General features: G+C 32.6%; 4 protein-coding genes across 7 annotated transcripts; all 4 read left to right on the top strand.

Annotated features, from left to right (window-relative positions):
- Positions 1-1731: 1731 nt before the first annotated feature.
- On the top strand, positions 1732-6029 carry LOC140839767 (protein CIA1-like). The gene is made up of 10 exons (XM_073206705.1): positions 1732-2182; positions 2415-2561; positions 2836-3054; positions 3157-3215; positions 3550-3615; positions 3714-3785; positions 4353-4415; positions 4512-4581; positions 5348-5431; positions 5758-6029. The coding sequence occupies exons 1-10, from the start codon at positions 1988-1990 to the stop codon at positions 5827-5829; spliced, it is 1047 nt and encodes a 348-aa protein (XP_073062806.1). The 5' UTR covers positions 1732-1987; the 3' UTR covers positions 5830-6029.
- An 854-nt stretch (positions 6030-6883) lies between these two features.
- Positions 6884-9422, top strand: LOC140839766 (IAA-amino acid hydrolase ILR1-like 3). The gene is made up of 5 exons (XM_073206704.1): positions 6884-7345; positions 7775-7900; positions 8186-8500; positions 8623-8751; positions 8866-9422. Exons 1-5 carry the CDS (start codon positions 6998-7000, stop codon positions 9232-9234), a joined length of 1287 nt encoding a protein of 428 aa, XP_073062805.1. The 5' UTR covers positions 6884-6997; the 3' UTR covers positions 9235-9422.
- A 1327-nt stretch (positions 9423-10749) lies between these two features.
- LOC140839765 (UPF0496 protein At3g19330-like) lies at positions 10750-14061 on the top strand. Of its 4 annotated transcripts, none has more exons than XR_012119787.1 (4): positions 10750-10944; positions 11802-12015; positions 12430-13553; positions 13836-14061. XR_012119787.1 is itself a non-coding variant. In XM_073206703.1 (4 exons), exons 3-4 carry the CDS (start codon positions 11943-11945, stop codon positions 13497-13499), a joined length of 1143 nt encoding a protein of 380 aa, XP_073062804.1. In that variant the 5' UTR covers positions 10750-10944; positions 11385-11443; positions 11802-11942; the 3' UTR covers positions 13500-13794. The 4 variants fall into 4 exon arrangements, 3 of the variants coding, with proteins under 3 accessions (XP_073062804.1, XP_073062802.1, XP_073062803.1); XM_073206703.1 differs by lacking the exon at positions 13836-14061 and adding an exon at positions 11385-11443 and having other exon boundaries at positions 12430-13794; XM_073206701.1 differs by lacking the exon at positions 13836-14061 and having other exon boundaries at positions 12430-13794.
- Positions 14062-20742: 6681 nt separating this feature from the next.
- On the top strand, positions 20743-24368 carry LOC140839764 (B3 domain-containing protein At2g36080-like). Its single transcript, XM_073206700.1, has 3 exons — positions 20743-21887; positions 23014-23186; positions 24091-24368. Exons 1-3 carry the CDS (start codon positions 21095-21097, stop codon positions 24100-24102), a joined length of 978 nt encoding a protein of 325 aa, XP_073062801.1. The 5' UTR covers positions 20743-21094; the 3' UTR covers positions 24103-24368.
- The last annotated feature ends 1134 nt before the right edge of the window (positions 24369-25502 follow it).

The following is a 25502-nucleotide window of genomic DNA, read 5'->3' as shown; positions in this document are numbered from 1 at the left end:
TTGAGTGTGAATCGAGGAAAACACGCTCGTCAATATATAGGAGAGTGGGCACGATTCTAGCACTTTCGCGCGAGTTCTCAACACGCCTTTTCATTATATCTAGCGATATCTAGTTCAAACTCGTGCTTCCCACAACCTTCTACGTTGATTCTTTCGAAAAGAAGCCCAAATATCAAGGCACCAGCCCATTTTATTATGCTTTTCTAATTCAATTATGACCCGCCATTGTTTAGAATTAATTGAATCATTAGGTTTTATAATGTCTATATTATTTCTCCATTTTTTTACTTATTCATGTATGAATTGTTTGATGGTCACACCTATGGATTTGTATGAAACAATGATTGTGTCAGCAAAAAGAAGAATCAAGATGTAATGTGTGACATACCACACAATTTACAACATTAATGTTACCTTATTTTATATATAATCAGAGTTGTCTACTATATATAAAGTATGTTCCTGCCAAAATGTAGTTACTAAAAAAATTATTGTGATTATTGTTATATATAAATAGAAAAATGCACCAATTTTCGGTTCAAAGTTTGAAATTTGATCGGATGTTATTACTGTCGGAAGATTTTTAAGTTTTGATGATTGAATAAGATTGTTAATCTAAAGAATAATTACAAAACCTAATCGAACTGATTCAAGCAGGAAAAACTGAACTAAGAATCCTAATTGATTACAAAACCAGACTGATAAAACATAAAAATGATACTGATAGTCAAACCGATTATAGGCCGACTGGTGAATCGAGTTCGAGTCAAATATATTATATATACTAGTGCACCGACGCACGCGTTGCGTGCTTGTATAATATTTTTTATAATTCATTAGATTTATATTTAAATGAGGATCATAATATAACTATAAGAAATAGTGAGGGACTAAAGTGTAATTTTGATAGATAAATTAAAAAATAAATGAAAAAATAAAAAAATAAAAAAATAATCTCAATAAGAATTGAACCTTTAAGCTAAACCATTAAGAACAAAGATTCTAACCGCTGAATTACATATAACTTACATAAAAATTTTAACATTTTATTAATATATATAATTAATAAAACAGACCATGACACCAAAGTTAGTTACTATAAGTGTCTCACCCTTAATAGATAGTAATAGATATATATATATATATATATATATATATATATATATATATATATATATATATATATTTCGATTAGATACATGGAAAACTCAAGTTCGATTCGATTAAAGATTCTAGCTACTCGAGCTCAACTCGAGTTCGGTTAAATCGAGTTCACATCAAGTTTTTAATGAGTCGCTCACAAGTTAGTCACAAATAACTTGACTCGTTTTAGACTTATATACACACACACATTTATTATATAATCGAGTCGAATAGATACATGTAAAACTTGAGCTCGACTCGATTAAAAATTCTAGCTACTCAAACTCAAATCGAGTTTGGTTAAATCGAATTCGAGTCTATTTTTAATTATTCGTTCACAAACTACTCACAAATAAATTGACTCGGTTTAGTCTTAGTAGGACTATCGCGTGAATTGATACCAAAAAACTTACTAACGCTCTCGGGGCAATACAAACCAGCCCAAAAAGCTGTACCTGATCCAGCCCGTGTTTCTTTGCAGTCCGGCCCGTCACGAAAAGCTGGCGAAAAATGTTCAACAAAATCTAGCTATTGAAAACGCGACTTCACAGGGAGGCGCATTGCGCTACTCTTTCCACAGTGCAGCCTTACAAAATGAACGCTGTCCGAATTAGTTACGAATCAGTTTGTAGATGAAGCAATTGCAAGAAAACACGTGGCACGAGATATATGTATATATATATATGAGGAAAGCTTGCCGCGCACTTGAGGCAGTTACTCATTTTGAATGCAGTCTTCTTCATCTTCATTTTTGATCCGCTCTCCGAATCTCTCCATTTTGTGGCGCTGAAATCTTCTATTTCTTCCGAATCACACTCACAATTTGATCTCTAATCTTTGTACGATGAATTTCAAGGATAAGAATTTCGAGCTGGTAGAAATTGAAAATCTCCGAGGGCATACTGATAAGGTTCGTCGTGTCGCCTGGAATCCTGCAGCCGGAATCGCTGGTGTACCAGCCATGATCGCTTCATGTGGCGCGGACAAAACTGTACGAATTTGGGAACAGAATCCCGCCACCGGATCTTTCCAATGCAAGGTTAATTTCATTTGGCATTTGTGTATTGCGCAATAGATTTTCGTTTATGGCATCTAATCATATTTTAAGATTCCGTGAATGCGAATGGCTTCGGTGTGGGGGAATATAAGTTTATCATAGTATTTGATGGAAAATTGCTGATTCTCGTGTTTTGAAGTTGCAAGGACTATGACAATTGTATAGCTTAATTACATAGATTTTCTGGTGTTAATGGTATCGGTTACGTATTTAGCAAGAGTTGGAGCGGAAGCATACTTCGACTGTGCAACAGTGCTTTTGGTCGGTAACTGGCAAGTTATTGGCAACATCAACTGTTGATGGCGACACATGTGTTTGGGAGAGTGTCGGGGAAACATTTCAACTCGCAGATGATTTTGAGGTATTTGCATCTGACTTTTATTGAGTAAAATATCACATTATGGATTTGGAAATATATTATAACAATGTAACGTATATAATGAATGGATATTATAATATTCAAAAATTGATAATGAAATGTGTGATGATCGTATCTGTACTCTATTTTTACATTAGCTCAATGAGCTGATCCAGCTCGGTTCTAAATTTGTGAGTGTAGATATAAGCATGAAAATTCTAAAAGCTCGTCTTGTTTAAATTCGTATTATGAATTTAAATGACATGTCGATATCCAGCATCCTCTCAAACTTCCTTCAAATGTCTACTGGAATGCATCTGGCTTGTTGCTTGTGACTTGTGCGGTGCAGAAAACCATCTGGATTTGGAAAATATCCTCGTATACTGAGATGGAAGCTCCATCATTGTTGCTAACTGATACAGAAGATGTTAAAATGGTCCAATGGCATCCATCACTGGATATCCTGTTTTCAGTTGGCTGTGACAACACTATCAAGGTAAGATAATGTAGCAAAAACAGTTCTACCAAAGTATAAAAGGCATATTTTTCTATTATCCATATTATGAACATCAATCAATGAGACTACTAACCTCTGCAGGTCTGGGTTTCGAACAGTGGTAGTTGGACTTGTCTTCAAACTTTAGGTGAACGTGACAGGTAGACGTTTCAGCAACTGCTCTTTATGTTTAAATAAATCCTTTTCAGAATTAAATTCGCACAAACTGTGAGTTTATTGAAATGTTTGCGTGATACACTTCCTTTTGTACAATTTTAGTGGGAACACCGTGGCATGTGGTATACGCAGAGCTGTGCGATATTACTTTATATGAAAAAGATGATAGATGCAGAAATCTCTCAATGAGCAGCAAAAATAGCCTTTCAGATATATAATTTGTGCCCTTAATTCTTTCATTCTACTTGTGCATTAAGCATTATGTCTCCTTATGATTGTGTCATATTTATTGACAACATTTTAATTTTGTCTTTTTAGTAAACTCAAACATACATTCCAGGCCTTAGCTTTTAATTCAAGTGCAGACAAAATTGTTGCCTGCAGGTATGTGTGATCTTTTATCTTTTCTCAGCTTATATATACAAGTGATATATGTTTCAATGGCAACAGATAAGACTAACATAGTCAAATTGATTTCGCAGTGATGATCTCACCATTATGATATGGGGTGCCGACAGTGAGATGATGCTGAATGGAGAAAAAAATGCCCTTTGGTAAGTTTACATTTATGATTTTCAAGTCATATCTTTTCTTTCATGGACATGGATGTTCTTGAAGGCTTTTGGCTCATATTGCAATCTCGTCGTTAAATACCCTAATTATCTCATGTCTTCAACATTAGTATCGAAAGATGAACTGTTTGGCAGTTTCAATCAACAATCAGTTAGAAAAGCTAAGTGAAAGAAGCAGATATTAGCTAATATTCTCTATCATAGATATCACCTCGATGTGTTCACTTATTATGTATCTAAATCAATAAAGATTTATTCCATCCAAGCCTCTCTCCATTCCTCATATCTCTTTAGGCATTTGCCTGATGTCAATATTTTGTGATTCTGTTTTCAACCAATACCCAATAGGTCAATATTTTGCATCACAACTATGATGATTAAATTTGTTTAGTTTATCCTGATGCCACTGTAGATGAACTAAGGCACAAATACGAGAAACAAAACCAACGTTTTCAATTGCTTTAGTAGAGATTACTCTGTTTGGTATTCTGGTTCTTAAAATTGAAATCATAAATCAACTTGATTGCATATGTTCTACATTTTTGTCAGGACACATCTATGTACTCTGTCTGGTTATCACGACAAAGCAATTTTTTCCGTACATTGGTCAAGGTAGGAATTTTTTTAATTTATTTATCTTCCACGTTCTTTTTAATCACTTTCCTTTAATTTTTACGATTTGCCCCCTCGTTTTGGTTAATGTTGCAGTGAGGGAATAATCTGCAGTGGGGCAGCAGATGGCGCTATATGTTTATTTGTTGAGAATGAGGATCGCTCGGTATAAGTTAATAAATGCACATACTCATTTGATTGATTCTCTGTATTTCCTTGAGCATGACGACTACTTTATTCAAATCATTGAGAGCTTTGTCCGCATTTTTCTTCACATCCCCATGCATCTTAAATGTGTCTTTTTTTAAAATGAGAAATGCGTTTCTATAGAATAAGTCTCCAAACAGGACAATGTATCAACCAAGAAAATAATCACTTGTTCAGTTAAATGAACCATAATAATCATAAACCATCTGAACATCTTACTTCATCTAGGAAGTAGTAACTAGCATCGTGCTTTTAAAATCCCCTTGAATTAACTAGCTTTTTTGTTTATAGTTTGCAATCATCTCCACTCCAAAGAATTTAAAGTTCATCGACCTCTTTTTCAGTGTCGTAGTTTATAAAACTATGACGTCCACTGCTCTTAGTTTTACTCATTCTTATATCATTGAAAATTTGAAAAGCAGTAGGCTCTAGGGATAAGTTGCAATATGCATTAATATTAAGGATTTCAAGTATTTTTAACATATGTTTGCTTAGGGTCAAGAAAGATTCAAGAACCTTGACCAAATAGTCCATATATAAATGAACGCTGAATAGTTTCAAAGGTTGTCCATTCTCATCCCATAATCTATGTTTGAATTTCCTTCTTGCAATGCCTATGTAGCTGGATTGATAGATGTGATTACATTAGTTGGACTTGTAATGTGATTACTTAAGTTGTATTCCTCTGTCACGTCTTTATTGATATTTTTTGGATATTATTATAGGTGGATGAATCCAAATATAGATTGCTACTGAAGAAAGAGAATACTCATGATAGCAATGTGAATTCGGTACAATGGTGTACGACGGTATAGATCATTGTACTTTAAATATAGTCTATTTGCGGTATGATTACGATTTCAAATAGCTGTATATTTTCGCTGGATGTGATGAGATACGCCCAAGACCTACACTACTTTTTCCTTTTACCTGGATTTTCTTATTTGTATCCTTTACCTCCAAAATATTCAGTTTCTTATTTTCTATGCTTTGATGAGCTTCCCTTGATGTATATTTAGTTCGCCTACTAGTGATGAATTTGGTGTCATGCTTTCTAATTACCATATACTGATCAGATATTTTCTCGTTCAATGATTTTAACCTCACATTTGTACAAATGTCTGTAACGAAACAGGAGAAAAGGCGTCTGGCCTCTGCGAGTGATGATGGAACAGTCAAAATATGGGAATTGGCTTCTCTACCTTGATTGTGAATTACATTCGAAGATCTATGGTTAGATAATTCCACTATACTACTGCGAGTTTTGTTGCCCTTACGTAGATACATTGCACATTGGATACAATATTTTTTACTCATGTGGATACACCAGTAGATTCTACGAACGAGCCTAGCATTTTCTTAATCAAGATTTTACGTGTTCTGAATGTGAGTAAGCAGATTTTGGTTTTGGAATTTGATGATATCTTTCACATGGTGGTTCGAGTTTTAATAGATTGTCCCATTCTTCTATTTTTCTGATACTCGCAACTTACAAGCATTACCTCCTTTATCCCCAGTTGCTACTTATTACTGCCTTTGGGTGTATAGGTCGATTCATCCTGAAATCCTTTAGAAGTTGTGAGTTTTCTTTTAATTCTTGATTGCTCTGGTTTGATTTAACCTTTTTTAGGATAACAAAACACATCGTTTCATTCGTTTGTACGCTGTATATCGGGTTACATACATCATATTTAAAACCAAAGTACTTGTGTAATCCATCGTTTCATAAATATGATACTAATGACGAAAACATGCATATCACCTAAGTCCTAAAATAATTAAAATTTCGCTACTCATGACAAAGGAGAATGACAACAATAAATTCTTTATACACCAGCTAATTTTTTTTTTCAGAAATATATTTATTTTTAGAAATTCCAAATTCATATATAAAATATTTTTGGTTTTTCAATTAACATGTAATTTTATTGAATTTTCTTATATATTAATCAATATAAAAGTCAAATCACATCGGTACTAAATAATATATGATATATAAAACGAAGTGTAAAAATAAATTATTCTATTGAAATTCTAAAAGTAAGTTTTAAAAACATAAGGTTGTGTGGTTGGTTATCAATCCCCGAAAATTTTGAATCCATATTTTATTTCATGAATTATAAATTAAATTTAAAACGAATGACAAATCATATTTTAAAAATTAGCATGTTGCATGGAGCTAATAAAAAGACACTTCCCTTCTTCAAACTAAATAATAAATAAATAAATAAAGCGTCACCTGGACAAGGCAACATTCTGAACCTCAAATTTAGAATTTTTATACGAAGGACGGCTAATCTCGTACTCTAGCGAATTTACTACTCCAAGAAATAATAGCATGATACGAATCGTCATTTTCTTGAGCACGAATCCGTATGGACAGGTTATGCGCTTACTTTTCCTTGGCTCTTCTTTCAACATGGGCGTCGACGAATCACGGCGTTTGGGCTTCGGAAACCGAATCCCTGTCACGCGAGTTGTTGCAATCCGCGAGTGATGAGGAGTTCTCCGGCTGGTTGAAAAGGGTTCGGCGTAAAATCCACGAACATCCCGAATTAGCTTTTGAAGAGCATTTCACGAGTCAATTTATCAGGAGCGAGCTGGATTCAATGGCAGTTCAATATGAATGGCCTGTGGCGGAAACGGGGGTGGTGGCGAGAATTGGGTCGGGGGAGCGTCCATGGTTTGGTCTCAGAGCAGACATGGATGCCCTTCCTATTCAGGTGCAACTGCAAATCTGTTGATTTCTCTTTTGAGTGAAGGGCCATTATTGATGCTTTTCTTACGGGATTCTTTATGCTGTTGTTGTAGAAGTTAGATTGTTCATGGTTTATTTTTCCACTGGAATTTAAAGAAAAAATTCTAATACTATAAAACACGAGTGGCGGGTGCTTATCATCAGCCGTAAAGCTGCTTGTATGAGTTATAATTTGGATCTCCTTGGCTGTTAAGTTTACCCAAGATCTCAGGAGTGTTGAATAGTCGAAGTTTTTTCATGTAATTGACACTGTGTTTTCCTACAAATGCAAGTTATCCTGATCTTATTCATAAACATTTACCTCCACTAATGTACCAATGTACTGATGCACCCACCATAAGAAGTATGTTTTACTGGTGCAGCTTCTAACATTTACCGAGATTGAAATTTGAAGGAATCGGTAGAATGGGAGCACAAGAGTAAGAATGACGGCAAAATGCATGCCTGTGGTCACGATGCTCATGTCACAATGCTGCTTGGTGCAGCTAAATTGCTACAAAACAGGCGCGATTCTTTGAAGGTAAACACCTGGGGTGGAGGGAAGGTTTGGCTACCCTGGGTACCACTTCCCCCTGAAATTTCATGTGGTTAAGTTTATCTGTATATCAACATACAGAAAAAGAAGTTATGTTCCCCCATTTGTAAAATTTCTGCCTTGCCGAAGCGGAATTATTGGCTTCTCTGTTAGACTAAGCAGTTTGATAAACGATGTAAAAGATGGTTTGAACCTAAGCAGTTCGTTTTCTGATGTTTTATTTGTACTGGTAATCTGAATTTCTGAGAGATTGATCATTCTATTTGAAAGGGCACTGTTAAATTAGTCTTCCAGCCTGGGGAAGAAGGTTGTGCTGGCGCCTATTATATGATGAAAGATGGAGCTCTAGATGGAGTTGAAGCCATTTTTGGTTTACATGTCGATCCATATATGCGCACTGGTACGATCTCTTCAAAACCTGGTCCAATTCTTGCTGGAGCAGGCCGGTTTTCGGCAACCATACGAGGAAAAGGTGGACACGCAGCAAACCCTCATAAAACTATAGATCCAATTCTTGCTCTTTCTACAGTGATTCTTGCCCTTCAACAAATTGTTTCAAGAGAAACTGATCCTCTAGAGGCCAGGGTGTGTTTCTTTTCTGAATCATATTGCTTGATATCTATTCTACTCTATGGTTCAATTGTGGGTTCCTGGATCTCGAATAATAAGTCAAGAATAATTTTTTTTCCATGTGTAACATCGCATAGGTACTCTCCATCGGATTTGTACAAGGGGGTGGAGCATTGAATGTAATACCGGAGACTGTCGAATTTGGTGGCACTTTCAGGTTCATGAATTCCGAAAGTTGCTCTTACCTTAAACAAAGGATTAAAGAGGTATGTGTGCGTTACATTACTTTTCAAGTTGACTTGGCATTATTGTGTTCATTGCCTTAGTATATTCCTCACGATCACACACAATTAGACTTTTTTCATATGAAATGCATACAGGTGATAGAAACTCAAGCAGCGGTGCACAAATGTACTGCCTTCGTCGACTTCATGGAGAAACTAATGCCATATCCCGCAACCATCAACGATGCTGCCATGTATGAACACGCAAAAAGAGTTGGAGAAAAATTACTCGGGGAGCATAACGTGAAACTCCAGTCCATGACTATGGGAGCTGAAGACTTCAGTTTCTATTCACAAAAGATGGCGGCAGCATTCTTTTTCATCGGAGTCGGAAACGAGACCATGAAACCTGTCAAAGGCTTGCACTCGCCACACTTTGTTATTGATGAAGATGCCCTTCCAGTTGGAGCTGCGGTACATGCTGCAGTCGCACTTGCATATTTGGATGGAAGCAATGACAGATGACGGAGGTCGGAAGAGCACGGGCCACATGGTGGCAAGGATCATGTTCTGGGAAACATCCCAGTTCATTGAGTTACATTTGCTATAATTGTTGAGTCTCCTCCTATTTACTTCTTGAATTCAAATATATACATATAACTGATATAAGTTTAATCTTGTGGTCTGTTATAAAACACGCATTATTTTTCCCACGAATTATTGGTTAGAAAATTTATTTAATATCTTAAGATTAAACATAACTAATTAGATATTTGTTTTATGAATTGGAAGAGTGGTATCCTGTCGCGGTTTGAACCGTATCTCTTTTCTCAATTAGCTAGAGAAGTGTTCGACAATTAGCAAGATAAGTTTAAAATCGAAATCTCAATCGTCTACATACATCGGTATAATAAATATATATGTTATTAAAAAAATAATAATATACATTGCAAATTTCGATATAATCTTCCAAATAAATATTTTCAAAGTATAACAGCCGATCGTAAATAGAGATGTCAATGGGACGAGTATGGGGCGGGTTTGGCTAAACCCAAGACCCACCCCATGAAAAAAACTTCGATCCATTACCCGCCTCACCTCGGTTAAATATTCTTCGAACCCACCTCACATCGAATACGAAACGAGGCCGGGTAGACCCGTGAGACCATGAGACCCGAATTTTTTTAAAATAAAAAAGTAATCTTTCTTCTCACATGACTGAATTATGAAACAGACAAGCCTCTAAATACAACATTGTGGAAAATTAATTCATGTCTTCGACTACACATAATAATAACAAACAAAGTATTTTCACGACATAAAGAATTACATAAAAAAAGAGTTACTAGCTCTCCAAAAAATTCTTGACATCCCCAAAAATAAGTCATAACATAATTTATACAAATCAATATAAAATCAGCGACTAGACAATATTTAATCTACTAAGATGAGGACCAACTATTCTTCCACTATTGCTAAAAGCAAATTCAAATGCAACAGTTGACATATAAATAGCTAAGATCGTTATGGTTGAGAGAGCTACTAAAAAAATGAAAATTAATAAAACTTAAACATTAGAATATTTATATCCACATATATATGGGGCGGGTATGGGGCCCATGGCCCACCCCATATCCGGATGGGTCTGAAAAATTGGACTCGATACCCACCCTATGACCCATTTAATATGTCCAAACCCACCCATACACGCGGGTCCATTGCGGGTCTGGGTAAAACCCGGACCCATTGACATCCCTAATCGTAAACAATTCGAACTGAGTCAAACAATATTAGACTCGAGTTCGACTTGTTTAAGATATGTATTGACTCGAGCTCGGCTCGATTCGAGTTTTTATCATAAGACTTGAATTCGACGCATAAGCTTGGCTTGTTCCATAAAAATAATAATGCAAATTTATAATGAAAAAATAATAAGAGAATAATTTTATGAAAAAAATTATAATAATAATTGTATCAAAGAAATTAAAAATAATAATAAATAGATTAAAAAACAAAGTCTAAGTCAAACATAGACGCACGAGTACAACCCGCTTGGTACAATTGAACTCTTTCCTTACTCTAACCGATTCATAAATTTACTCTGAACCCATTTAGTATAATTTTGCGTAGGAACTTGTAAGTATTGAATTCAACTATACGGGCAAAATTTTGAGATCGATTTTGCTATTTGGAAGTTCTTTGATTGCTGTGTTGGAAGATTCAATCTGTTTTGAGGTACGTTGGTTCAATCTTTATTTATATCATGGAAAGTTGAGATCTTTAGTTGACTAAAAAATGCAAATCTCTATATTGGAATCCGGATGTTCTAGTTTGATATCCTCTTGGCTGGTGAAGGGTAACTTAGTTTGGAAGTTCTTGCATACGGTCCATGTAAAATTTTCACTGCCATGGGAGCTGTTATGCTGCTTTAGTGATCAAACACTGTAATTTGGCATTAATAAAACAATTGAATGGTTAAATAAAAAGAGTTTTTGACTATCGTAATTGCGTGATAAATTACTGTATGATGTTTGGAATGAAACATTTCTTGTTGAGATAAATATAAAGAACCTGAGATTTCATCAAAGTTGCTCAAGTTTCCTCCAGCCATATGATTCTGAATGTTGTGGAGTTGTATTCGAGAACTGAAATATCTAATGATCGATTTCATTCAGTATATGGTACCACCACCAAGGTGGACGTGTTCAAAGTTCTTGTAGAAAATATGCGGATGGTAATGTAGTTGCCTATTTTATATAATGCTGATACCTTGCAGTATGATGTTTCATTTTTCACATAGTTTGAGCTAAGGTTTCATTTGAATGGAGAGATTCGGCTTGGGTGGAGGGATATATGAAGCATGTATTTCAAAGATACTAGGTGTGGTTGGAATCTATTATCATCGTTACTACAATGATGTAATTTTGATCGGGTTGTAATTTGAAATTTCATTTAGTTAAAATCATCCAAGTAACTTCATCTATTCAAGTTCATGATTTCAAATTATTCAATGCAAACTCACCTTAATAATTGGTAATTTTTTTCTTTGTGATATCCATCACATCGCCTTTTCTCCTGTCACTGGACTGAAGATTTAGAAGAGGAATATTGTGGGATTTTATTCCTTTGTGGCTGTGTCTGCATATCCTTTTCTATGGAACTACTGAATGCAGCGTGTTAAGTAGTAACAAAGTTAGTTGCATGGGCCATCCTGCACTGAAAGAGCTGGCCTAATGCTTTCTTGTTTGAGGCCATTGTCACCAGAGTCAGCAGAAAATAATAACTTTTCACCTTCCGCTTCACAAGGTAACCTTACAACTCTAAAAATTTATATCTGTCTATGTGCTCGTTATTCCCATCCTCCTTTTTAGCTTTCAATTCTTATTTTATTAATTTTTTCGAAGCTAAAACTTTTCTTCTTTGACTATTTTTCTCCCCTTCGATTTGGATCTCAAAATATCATGGAGAACTGTATTTGATTCTATTTTGCGCATGTATAGCGTGTGTTTCATCACCTGGGAAAGATATAGGTACCGAGGACTTGTGCAAAAGGGGAGTTTTTTCAACAAAACACTGAAAGTATGAGCGTGTCATTGTGCTGCTCGGACGGGATTCTCGTGCCCTTATAAATCCTCCTATTTCTTTTCCTTTTTCTATTTGTTCCTTTTGTATTTTGCACTTTGTAAGGTACCACATTCTTATCTCTGATTTTTCCTTCAGGTCATTCAATAGATAATACATCAACATCAAGTGTCCAGCTCTCCCCCACTGTTAACCTCATTCAAGAATTCACTCTTGCAGTTGAAACACATTCTTATAAGGAGATTCGGAGAATATTTGACCAGCAAAGCTCTTTTAATCAAAATGCTGACATAGAGTGCGTAGAGTTCTTCGAGGGACCTCTGCTGTTAGAGCAAGTTCTTCAACCAAGTCGTCAGAGCATTGAGGACGCACTTTCACTAGTAGAATCCTATTCCCTTGCTCAGCTTGTCGCCACTTGTTTCGAACATAGTGAGAATACATCTCGTCTTTACCTTCTTCTCTACCAGAGACTCCACAAAGCACGACATGTCTATGCACCTGTTCATAAACTTCTTGATGATCTTCCCCTAGACATTGACTCTGACTCCTATTCCCTCTCCCATTCACAATGCACATCGGCTTTTAACGTCTTTCTCCAATTTGATGGCCACGAAAACCCTTTCATGCCCCCTCAACCACACAACTTTGACCATCTTCATCAATCCTTTTCTCAGTTCACAAAACAACTTGACAAACACTTGGAAAAGACAAAATCAAGAATCCATCTCAGACACCACTGCTCAAAAGGATCCTCCTTGTGTATTATAGCAGCTGGTGTTGGAGTGGCAGTGGCGGCTGTGGCAATAGCCACCCATGCTCTTGTTGCTATCATAGCAATCCCCATATGCCCGATAATTCTTCAGTCCTTAACAACTAGAAAGGATTTGGTCCATCAAACACAACTTAATATTGCAGCAAAGGTCGCTTATCTTATCCACAAGGAGCTTGACACTATTGACCGGCTTGTGGCCCTGTTGCATTCTGATTTTGAGAACGTTAAGTTTCTTGTTCACCGTGGTGTGGATCAGGGTATGGACAGGTATCTCATACAGCAAGCATTGAGGCAGCTTAAAAGAAACCGATCCAGTTTTGCCCAACGGCTTGTGTTTCTAGAGGAACATCTGTTCCTCTGTTTTGATTCAATAAATCAAGCCAGATCGTTACTTCTCAAAGAGATACATGCACATCAAGATCATTCTCCTGGCTGACTTCACATTATTTTTGTATTCCGAGTGCATCTGTTTAGTGAAGGACAAATTTGAGCAAGTGATATTGGCTAAAGATTCTTGTTTTTTCTTCACGTGGTCACTCTCAGACCCTTATCCCAGAGATACCTGTTTAATTATAGTTTAGATTGAAGAATTATATTTGAGTGAATTATGATATCTCATGATCTCTGACAGCAGTTATATCCCATGTATAAGATCCTTGTAGCTTTATTTCCAGTTGAAGATATAATATTGTCATTCGCGAATTAATCGCACGCATGCAGAGTCTTGAATAAGATTTGATTAGAATTGACAAAATAATTAATTATTTGACAGGAAAACGACAGAAGATCGTAAGTGACTGGTCCTGAACTAACTGGTTGCTAAAGCTGTCCAGAACCTGTTGCAATAAGGTTTTGGGGCCTGAAACTAGCTGGTCTTGTTGTATTACTATTACCATTGCTTCTGCAATAAAGAAACAATTTTACAGACTCATTATGTATTGATCAAAGGAATACGATGACACTGCATCTTCCATTCCTGAATACAGTTTTCTTACCCTCTAGTAATACAGTTTTCTTACAGTTTACAATTATTCATTTATTAATTTTAAAATATAGAGCCAAATTCATTGCAATAAGGCGCGCGCACACACACACATATATATATGTGCAGACGATTTGAATCAAATTTTATTTCTTTAAATAAAATTTCATAATTAGAAAAACGTACATTATGTTTCAAAAGAGAGTAAATTAAGTATTGAATAACTATCATGTCATATTATGTGTATTATATATAATTAAGTGCACATGTAAATGTAACATACTCAAGATGGTAAAACTCAATGAATTTAAGATCCACATTGATTTTGATTCCAGTTCCGATTTCGAATCGAACCACAAGTTATCGATTCTGTTTCTGTTTTGGAGCTGATACCAAAAAACAGATTTGAAACGACGACCATCTTGTTTCCGATTTATGGTCAAGGCTAGACACTTGTGTGTCACCATTTTCATATGTATTCTGAGCAGCATCAACATTTTTTCTTAAGAGATTTGTTTCTGTCGGCCATCAGATTTGTACGTGCTCGTAATTTGGTCTGTGATAAAGACCCAAGTCCTTGAGCTCAATTATCATCTCGGCTCAACTCTCTTATATATATATATATAAAACATAAAACTCTTCACTCCTTTTATTCTACACCCTGTGTTAAAATAATCAACTATCAAAATTTTCTCTTTCTCTCATTTTCGCTCTACAAAGAACGTGAATTTTCCTCTGGAGAGATTCAAGTTCTATGGTAGTTAACTTTGATTTCAACATTAGTAGAACATAACAAGTGAAACTTGTGTTTTCTTGATATTTTTATAATATTTACTTTCATAGTATGTTGAGTTTAAATCTATGATCTATTGCATGGCGATAGTTTTCAACAAATATTTTGTTTGTGTTGATCTTGCATATGAACTTGTCTAGTTGGGTTAAAATAGATACTTATGATCCAGTCTGGAAAGTTAAGCCAGATATTTTGATACAGTCTGGAGAGTTAAAGTAGAAACTCACAAATCAACTTTGGGAAGTTAAGCCAAATATTTGATGTTTATCATGTGTGGAATATTAAATCAACTTATAAATAAATTTGACTTGTGATTTATAAAAGTTTTGTGTTATTTTTAAACCTGAAAATTATTGATTGACGAACATATCACTCAGTACCTTTTACACCCCTTTCATATGAGGATGCAATTGAGGATCGAGAATCTGCGGGATTTTAGGGTACGTGATTTGCCATGAGATTGAACACGTAGCTGTTTTTTCTATTTTCTTTTGTTTATTGGTAGTTTAGTACTGTTTATGTTAGATTTTGGATAGTTGATTTTTAGGTTTGAAATAAGTGAATTGTTGATTTTATATTTTTAGGTTGTAAAACAACTATTTATTTAATTTTGGAATAAATGTCGTTTATTTTAGGTTTAGTGTTTTTAAGAAATAAAATTTAAACCGTTACACTTCGGGACGTGATAAATAGCATTCTACATATGCAAATTAAACGCACACACGTTCATGTGTATCTGTGTTTTCTTAAGGGCACCCACATTGGTGCATTAATGGGTGATTATTAACGTCCATTAATGTTCATGCACCAATGTGGGTGTAGAAGTTATTAATTTTGGGTGACATGACAGCCAAGAAATTCATCAGAATGAACGGTATTATTTCGCAAATAGCGACGGTTTTTCGTAAACCGTCGCAACTTGAAAATCGTCGTTACTTGCGACTGTTTTTTAATGAAAGTCGCTACTTGCGACGGTTTTTTAACAACCGTCACTATTTTGTGTTTTTTTTAAAGAGATTGTGTTGAATCTGCATTTTTGATAACAGTGAATCTGACGGCTAGTTACATTAGTGTTATTAATTTTATTAAAAAATTATCTCAAACATACAACACATACTTTCACTACTGTTTATACCAACAGCTAGTTATTATCCAATGTCTAGTTTTAATCTCCAACTTTTTTTTCATTTCTTAATAATATTTTAATGAATATTGAAATTAAGTTATTTTTAAAATAATAATACTATTTATTTTTAGTAATATTTGTTGTAAAATTTTAAAAATATTAGAAAGATATTGAAATAATTAAAAATAAAAAAATGATTAAGTGGACAGTGAGACCCATAAATAATGAAAGTTGATATTAAATGAATGTGTGTTAATAATGAGAAATTGTTAATGTAATGAATATGTGGCTCGTGAACCCCATAATTTTTGAGGAGATTGAGAGTATTAATATAGATTAATGAGAATGGATGTGGATGTCCTAACTGAGAGAGAGATGTGTATGTACATTATTATATTATATAATATATAAATAGGGAGGCACCGTTCAGGGGCGGAGCTTATTCACGCCCAGTGTGGGCTATTGCCCACACTGGGCCCAAAAAAAATGTAGTATATATGTGGGCCATAATTTTTTTAAAAATCTGCTACACAAGCCTGCTTTAATCATTTTCTTTAACTTTGTTTGCAATTCAAATAATCACACAATTCACAAATCACAAATCATTTCTTCCTGTCGCGTACGGCCGCATAAATATCACTCTAATCACCATGCGCGTCACTTTTTCTAATTTCATTATAGATTGGGCTTCTTAGTTAGCTATGTAAAATAGATGTAAACAAATAATTTTGTTTGTGATAAGATATTATGTTTCAAATTGAAATTTTGAATTAAATATTGCCATGAAATATGAAATAATTTTGTTTATATGTCCAAATTTTTTCGGTTTTCAGTTTTCTTTTTATTTTATATTTTTTTTTTTACTTTTTCTTTTGTCTTGAATGTAGAGGCCAAATAGTTGGAAAAAATGGATATTTTTCTTGGTTATATGCTTGGTCATATTATATATTTCTTTAGAGGAAAAAATTTGTAAGTATAAATTATGTGGATTGATATTTAATATGTTAGTATTATGTAGTGTGTTCCATTTGTTCCTAATTTGCGTCTCTAATTCTTTTATGTTGGTTGTTATTTAATACCGTGGTGATATATATTGATTATGATTTATAAGTTGATAGCTTTGTAATTGTTTCAACCTTTCAGAGAAGTTAGTTATAAGCTTTTGACATTTGCATTAATTCTACTGGTTGCAACAACGACAGTAGAGAGGGTGTTTTATGCCATGAGAATTGTGAAAGACAGGTTATGCGATCAAATGAGTGATGATTGGATGAATGATAGTCTCATTGTCTATGTAGAGAAATATATATTTCTAACCGTTGATAATGAATCTACTGTACAAAGATTTAAAAATATGAAGACTCGAAAATAACAATTATAAAGTAGTTATTTTGTGATGCTTTATGATTAAAAGATTTTTTTTGTTTTATTAATTATAGTATACCGTAGCCTACACTGAATCAAAATTCTAGCTTCGCCCCTGGCACCATTACAAACCAAACATGTATTAACGTAATAAGCAAACAAACCAGTTTAGGAGAGGCACTGTCTCAGTCACCTGAAAAATATTTACTTATATATATATATATATATATATATATATATATATATATATATATATATATATATATATATAATCGATGAGGTTATTAATTATGATAATAAGAAGAGTAGGTCTCATGTGAGATCGTCTCACAGATCTTAATCTGTGAGACGGGTCAACCCTACCCATATTCACAATAAAAAGTAATACTCTTAGCATAAAAAATTATACTTTTTCATGGATGACCCAAATAAGATATCCGTCTCACAACTACGACCCGTGAGACCGTCTCACACAAGTTTTTGCCTAATAAGAAAATGAATGCATTCTGTTCGAGTACTTTCACAACAAATTGTACGTATTCTTATCTAAACCTGTCGGCAAACACATCGATCGGTATTTGTGCACAACCGGGCCTACTATATTATATATAATTTTGTTATGCTGATCACCGACCATTCCAATTTCTATATCCATCAATAAGATGACACTTATTTATTGAACATATAATTTTGATATATTTTTTCACATCCAATAGTCAATTGTTATCTTAATGGTGGACACAGAAACTTACATGGTTGATGGATATCGTATTAAAACTGATACTATATATATCTACAATATATAATTTATTATCAGTATCTTAAACTAACTAATTTTAGGGAGTGTTGGCAACACTGCAAATGCTTATGCTTTCAAAGAATTAATTAAATTTATAAATCATAAAGAAAGAAATGAAAAATCTAAAACGAGTCATGTTTGAAATAAAAGTGAGAAACTGAAAATCAAAAGTCGTGAGTGTAATAAATATTTGAATCTAGTACTAAAATTTTACCAGAATCACTTTTATAGAAGTTAATCTACATCTTACCAGCTTTTGGATTTTAATTTAATGAAACATAATCAAACATATAATCTTAGTTTTAAAAATTGTTTATTTTTTCCCAAAAACCAATAATCATTTTTTAGCTACTTCAAACACTCTCTTAGTATTATAATAAGTTCTATTTTAGATGGATAAAAGATAGAATGATTTTTTTGCTATACTAACTTGTCCAAATCTAAGTTTTGCTCAACTAAGTTCTCAAATTTTAGTTTGGTAAAATAAAATTTACTTTTTGGTTATTTCAGTTCAATTACCACGTCAACATTTTATTGTGTCCTATCATAATTGTTCAATGTTACGTCAGCACTTCAAAATTTGCAAAACATAATAGATAAAACTCAAAAATAGATAAATTTAGTGGATCGAAACTTTATTTTCCGATTGATAAAATTGTCTTTATTCATAATTTCGTGTAATGTTTAAAATTGAAGAAAAAACTATATTATGGTAAATAAAATAAGATACACAAAATATCCCAATCTTATTTATCTTTACTGCAAGATTTGTTCCAGGCTTCTGTGTGTGTATAAATTTAAATGACTATATGATTACTTTCAATACAGAAATATAAAAAATTATAAAGAATCATAAATTTAAAAACACGTTACACTAATTATTAAAAACTCTTATAAAATTCATCTCTGAAATTTTAAATTTGAATACGATATCGAGATTTTTTAGATAAAAATTATATGCATATAATTTCTTCTTCCAAACGGACACCAAAGAGCAACAACATATCGCTGTGTTATTTCTCAGTGCCAACAGTACTAGAGCAACAGCATCTAATTTTTTTAAATTAATTTTCAACAATTAATTAAAATAATTATTATTGACATATTCATATTTTAAATAAATATGAATAAAAATTAATTTATTCATATTATCTTATATGAATCGAATCTTTTAGACAAATTACTTAAAACGTAAATTTTTAACATGTAAAAATTCTAATATATTTATAAATAGATAATATAATACTATTTATTCAGAAAAAAATTTGCATTAGATAAGTAGAAATGTACTCGATGGATATATGTATCGGTATTACATTTGATCCACTTTTTTCTTCCAAATATTATATTTGATTGGTCTTTAAAACTGTCAGTATTTATAATAAAAAATAATTTTTTTTATTAATAATTTAAATAAAATATTAATATTATAAAATTGACTCGTAAAACCATCTCAAAAAATTCTCCCGTAGATTAAATGTTATGCCAAAAGCCACAAAAGTTAGGTTACCTTCTCTTGATAATTTTCTTTTTCCACACACTTTTAGAAAATCATTTCAAAATTTCATATCTAATAAAATATAACTTTTTTGACCAAATGATTATGTGTCATCTGAAGTGGCCCAGTGTTACAAGGTCGGCAACAGCATGGGAATTGGCTATATATATAAATATAATATGAAAAATAATTGAGTAATCATGTGATTGAATAATAATTGAGTAAACAAAAAAAAATACATAGAAATGAGAGGACATAATTCAAACACGAAAGCAGAACAATAAAAAATTAATTGTCTATTGGGAAAAAAAAATCTTATCTTCATGACTTGCGTCTAACTGCCAACAAAATATCGGGAACTTAACCCGTAAAGGTTTCAGTGTCGTAAGCCTCTGTACCTGGTAAACTACTACGGCAGAATTTTTCAATTTTTTAATATTTTTGGACAGGAAAATATTTTGTGCTACTGTAATTACAAGAAATTATATATTTAATTTCTGTTTCATTCATATTAAACAGATATTTAGTATATACTTCCCCCAGTATGATATGGACACATTGTTGAAAAAGTAGGTTTTCGTAAGACGATCTCACGAATCTTTATCTGTAAGACGTATCATTCTTACATATATTCAAAATAAAAAGTAATACTTTTTCATAGATGATCAAAATAAGAGATTCGTCTCATAAAATACGACATATAATATCGTCTCACACAAGTTTTTAAATTATTTAAAAAAAAATGCCTCCGCATGCATGGCCCAATGGTGAAGCATAACAAAAGAATGGTGGAATCGAATCTAGTCTATGTTTAGGTAATTATTATGGAAGACAGGTCATACAAATTTATTTTGGAAGATTGCAAGAGTCGTGGTTGGTTTGTGTATGAACGTTTGCTCCAAGTGTGAATAGACTGTAATCGCATCCAGATTCAGACAAATTAATTAACTGGAAAGATCGTTTTCTCCCAAAATTAATCGGGTGAAGCCTGAACACATGGGTGAGATTTTTCTTTTTTTTTAACAAAAAGAAACCTAAAGCAAGTGAAAGAATATATTTAAATTTTAATGCACCAGTTCATAAACACGTACAATCAGAATCCCACACACTCCAAGTCCCACACAGGCAGCTGGCCCCTCAAAAACCTAATTTCTTCACATCAAAAGTAAATAAAACTTACCCAACACTATGGAATTATCAAAATTTTGCACTGAATATAATGATTGCTCACCAAAAAAACCCTAATAAATGCGAAGGTGTACTGGGATATTTCTTCTTCGTCACCCTCCTTCCACTTATATATACCTACACTTCCAACTTTCCTTGTTTCTTGCTGCACTTTCCCTTCTCTAATCTTCTTCTGCTGCTACAATGTTCTGCATCATGTAAAACCCCTCCAGGCCCCCCCTTTTCTCCTCGCTTCTGCCTTTATTACTCCTGTTTTCGACAGTGCTTCACGCATCATTAAATGTCCACAAACCACTACTCCTCAGACCAGTTCCCAGATGCCCACTTGTACTGCTCCTATGCTCACTGTTTGATGGAATCCTCTTCAGGTCATTCGAATCAGAAATCCACCTTTTTCTCCACCGGCGCTTACTGGAGTGGCTCCGGTGGAGGTGGAAGTGGAGGTGGTGATCGTTTTTCGACTAGATTTAACCTCAACATTGAGGATGATCAAGAAGAATCGGGATGTGTTGAACAAATGAACAATGCGGATATTGATGGAGAGGGGAGTAATTTGATGGGGATGGATCAGTTTGGACAGGATGAAAGGGAACCCTTGTTCGAGAAGCCATTGACGCCAAGCGACGTGGGGAAGCTCAACCGTCTAGTCATACCTAAGCAACACGCTGAGAGGCACTTCCCCATAAGCGGCGGAGGAGGTGGCGGTGATCCTGGGGAGAAGGGATTTATATTGAGCTTCGAGGATGAGATGGGAAAACTATGGAGGTTCCGGTACTCTTATTGGAACAGTAGCCAGAGCTACGTGTTGACGAAAGGGTGGAGCCGATTCGTGAAGGAGAAACGCTTAGATGCCGGCGATTTTGTCTTGTTTTCGCGCCACCGTGCGGACTTTGACCGCCTTTACATAGGGTGGAGGAAGAGAAACTCCAGCGAGAGTAGTGGCGTCTCCCAGCTGGCGGGCGGCAGAGGTGGTGGTTTTAACCGAGCATTATACCAGGGGAATCCATATCCAAACCAGCAAGATCAAGGTTTTTCTCAGGCTCAACAATACCAACAGGACTGTCTTCATGCAGGTATCATTTTATGTAGTCAAACAAATTTATTTTGAAATAAAATTAAAATAATTTCGGAATTCTACAACAATTTTTTGTTTTTGTTTTACTTGAGTAGCAAATTAGTATATTATAATAATTAAAATAATAATAATATGCTGCATTATTATATGAAATACCATCGACAGTTTCCATACACCTCCCTTAATTCTCGATGGTTACAACCATTTTTAAAAAATAAATATGAATATTTCAATTATAAGGACCACATTGTGCTCTATTCAAACATGTAATTAACGAGGGATGAATATTAGTTTTTTTTTTTTTTAATGTATAAGGACCACATTGTAATTCATTAATAAAAATTGTCTTGACTGAACCAAATATTCATCCTCCAACTAAATTGATTTAAAAAATTTAGATATTGGGTTAAAAAAAATTAATTTAAAGACAGTCTTCACTGTGCAAAGTAAATTTATAACATATTAGATAATATTTTTTTATATGCCCTGAAGACATATATATGTCTTATGCTTTAATTTACGCATTTCAATTGCTGTTAATTTTAATTATCACTGAAATTTGAAAATTTTGAAAGAAGTCTTTATATATTTTTTTAATATGTTCTTTGAATTTTTAAATATGGATGTGATATTTTGTTATTAAAAATGAATCGATTTAGTTTTGAACAGAAATAATTGTTTTAAAATTTGAAAACATATTCAGGTATTTAAATCTTGACAAGTTGACACTAAATATGCTTTTTGATTTCACAACAATAATTATTTATTAATTATACATGATTTTTTTTTAATTTTACGTGGCCATGAAAGGTAATATTTATATAATCACAACTGTATAAGTGCATTAATAAATTTTTAATGTTTGAAAAATAACCCCAATAATTAAATTATTATTTTTCCCTTGTTTCTTAGGACTTTGAAATGATTAATTAATGTAGAAAATTATATGTTTTAATTCATTGCATATTTTTTAACGATATATAATTTTTCATGCATGTCATAATGCGCATGTTAAGCACTTGAACATCATTAAAAATTCGAAAATACTTAAAAATAATTATCATTTATTTAATACTTAGTTTATTATTAATAATAATTAAATTTTATTCATCTATATTTTCCAGGATCCGGTTCACAAAACCAAACAAGAGGAGGTGGGAATTCAAGGAGGGTGAGATTATTTGGTGTGAATTTGGAGTGTCAAGCAGATGAATCCGACGCGACCACTCCAACAGATGGGTCGGGTCATGGTCCATATAATCAAAGCCAAAATTACTCTCACCATCAAGAACACATGGTATAAATATGTTAATATATTGTTTAATACCATCTAATTTCATTTTAATTAGTGGCATTTCATATTTAAAATTTTCAAAATTTTTAAATATTTCCTTGTGTCAAATGTTCTTTGGGAAAGTGATGAAAAAAAAGTATTTTTACTACTCTTCTTTGAAAAACACACATTTCTTTTTCTTTTTCAGACTAATACATATTTCATTATTGAGATTTTTTTTTCTCATTCTCATCTAAGGACCCTAATTTTTTTATTAAAAATCAAATTTGAATAACTATAAATTAAATTATATTACTCTAATAATTATTGCTGTATAAACATTTTCGTTTTATTGAGAGAAAAAATATCAACCAAAATTTCTCCAATCAATCGATGCCAAAACATAGATTATATATGATATAAAAAGAGGCAGATAAGTTAATTATCAATAAAACAATTGAAAAGGCAAATTTCTTACGTATTATATTTAAAATTAAATACATGTTAGCCTTTTTTTCAAAGTAAATAATAATGTATGAATCAATAGATGTGACCGCCTCTGTATCATTTTGCTGCTTCCTCTGAAGAAACAGATCCATAAGCTAAAAGTAGATTAATTTTACTGACTTTTAGGCAACTTTGGACGGAATATATATATATATATATATATATATATATATATATATATATATATATATATATATATATATATATATATATATTTGAAGAAATTAATATAAACAATTAACAAGCAATTTTTGTGTTCAAAGTTTTATATATATATATATATATATACAAGAATTTGGATGAGAGAAATGAGATGCAGGAACACGAAAAAAGGAAAATTTGGATCATATAATAATAATTTTTTTGTTGAAAATTTATATGTTTGATTGATTTAATTTATTTAATATTATAACATATGCAGGGATGGCCTTGACGGTGCATGCTTGGAAAATTAATGAAGAGGATAAGAAGATCTGGGAGATGGGACGTTCACATTCAACAAATATTATATATATATAATAATTATAAATTTGTGATTTTGTTTTGCTAAAGAAGACTTGAAAAAGAAAGTGAAAAAAATCCCAGAATCTTTTTTTTGTGGAAATTAATTAACGAGATGGATCCCGCAAGAAATAAGAGCTGGCTGGAGGATATATTTATATTTATATATTATTATTATGGTTTGTCCCCATATGGAAGGAATTAAGAAAAATATGGTATGGTTGTAGATCTGGTGCTTCCTGAAATCTTATTGTTTGTACAAATAAAAACATATATTTGTTCTTTTCTAAGTTAAAACTGTAGTGATTCTGCCCTCAAGTTTCAGAATTTTCGTAGGAAGGGACCCTCAATCCTCATCATGATGTAATAATAATAATAATAATAATAATAATAATAATAATAATAATAATAATAATAATAGGATGATATTTTATGTTGATATACACTAAATATTAAAATTAATTAATGTAAGTTTCTTTTTAAATGAATAGTTTGACAAAAATATTTAAAATAATATTTATTTAAGTTACTATGATGGTTAGTCTTCATTATTCTTTATATTGGATATTAATATTAATTTTTCTATCTTATCGAATGAAATATTTTTATTTGAAAAAATAAAAATAATGCATATATGAAGATAAAATAAAAGTAACAATATTCAGTTTATTTTACAATAATTCTAATTTTTATTTGTGTCTTATTTTATATTACAGATATTAACAAAATTAAAGATAATCATTTAGTAGTATTTGGCATATTCTAACATGTGTCATCTAGAACTGTCTAAGCGGCGCTTAGGAGCTAAGCGATCATCTATCGTCTCGATTTTTAGAAAGACGGCCTCTTAGTATTGTTTGAAAAATCGTCCATTTAAGCTGCCTAGTGAGAGCCTAGACGACCGCTTAATTTAATATATAGAATGTTTATTTAAATTTTTTTATTTGTTTAAAAAATATTGTTCGACAAATTTTTTAATCAATTTGTATATAATAAATAGGAAAAATATGACATTGATTTTGGGTTTGAAATCCGATATATATTAATTATTGAAGAAATATGAAGATGAATAAGAAAAATGAAACCTTCTATTTTAACCACTGCACAAGTAGAAAAATATGGTAATATAATAACGTCCAATAGAGTAAATTGTGGATTTTATAACTATAAAAAATTTATATATTTTGAGAATAAATATTTTTTTGGAGATTATTAGACTTGTTAATTTGATGGTTTTTACCATCTTCCATATTTACATTAATTTTCCTTAGTTGTCGAGTAGTTTTCCGTGTTTAAGCATATGTATTTTTTTCCATCTTCTATATATAAATA

The sequence above is a fragment of the Primulina eburnea genome, chromosome 8, assembly GCF_022965805.1.
Source record: "Primulina eburnea isolate SZY01 chromosome 8, ASM2296580v1, whole genome shotgun sequence".
NCBI lineage: Eukaryota > Viridiplantae > Streptophyta > Magnoliopsida > Lamiales > Gesneriaceae > Primulina > Primulina eburnea.
The sequence above is the reverse complement of the archived record's forward strand: the minus strand, read 5'-3'. Positions and strand labels throughout refer to the sequence as shown.

What these genes read in the sequence shown, in the direction of transcription:
- LOC140839767 (XM_073206705.1), top strand. Translation starts at nt 1,988, where the DNA reads ATGAATTTCAAGGATAAGAATTTCGAGCTGGTAGAAATTGAAAATCTC. An exon ending in ACTTTAGGTGAACGTGACAG is followed by an intron (nt 3,216 to 3,549) that starts GTAGACGTTTCA and finishes TTGTCTTTTTAG; the next exon opens with TAAACTCAAACATACATTCC. An exon ending in GACAAAATTGTTGCCTGCAG is followed by an intron (nt 3,616 to 3,713) that starts GTATGTGTGATC and finishes TTGATTTCGCAG; the next exon opens with TGATGATCTCACCATTATGA.
- LOC140839766 (XM_073206704.1), top strand. Translation starts at nt 6,998, where the DNA reads ATGGACAGGTTATGCGCTTACTTTTCCTTGGCTCTTCTTTCAACATGG. An exon ending in ACAGGCGCGATTCTTTGAAG is followed by an intron (nt 7,901 to 8,185) that starts GTAAACACCTGG and finishes TCTATTTGAAAG; the next exon opens with GGCACTGTTAAATTAGTCTT. An exon ending in CTGATCCTCTAGAGGCCAGG is followed by an intron (nt 8,501 to 8,622) that starts GTGTGTTTCTTT and finishes AACATCGCATAG; the next exon opens with GTACTCTCCATCGGATTTGT.
- LOC140839765 (XM_073206701.1), top strand. Translation starts at nt 11,943, where the DNA reads ATGCTTTCTTGTTTGAGGCCATTGTCACCAGAGTCAGCAGAAAATAAT. An exon ending in TTCACCTTCCGCTTCACAAG is followed by an intron (nt 12,016 to 12,429) that starts GTAACCTTACAA and finishes TTTTTCCTTCAG; the next exon opens with GTCATTCAATAGATAATACA.
- LOC140839764 (XM_073206700.1), top strand. Translation starts at nt 21,095, where the DNA reads ATGTCCACAAACCACTACTCCTCAGACCAGTTCCCAGATGCCCACTTG. An exon ending in ACAGGACTGTCTTCATGCAG is followed by an intron (nt 21,888 to 23,013) that starts GTATCATTTTAT and finishes TATATTTTCCAG; the next exon opens with GATCCGGTTCACAAAACCAA.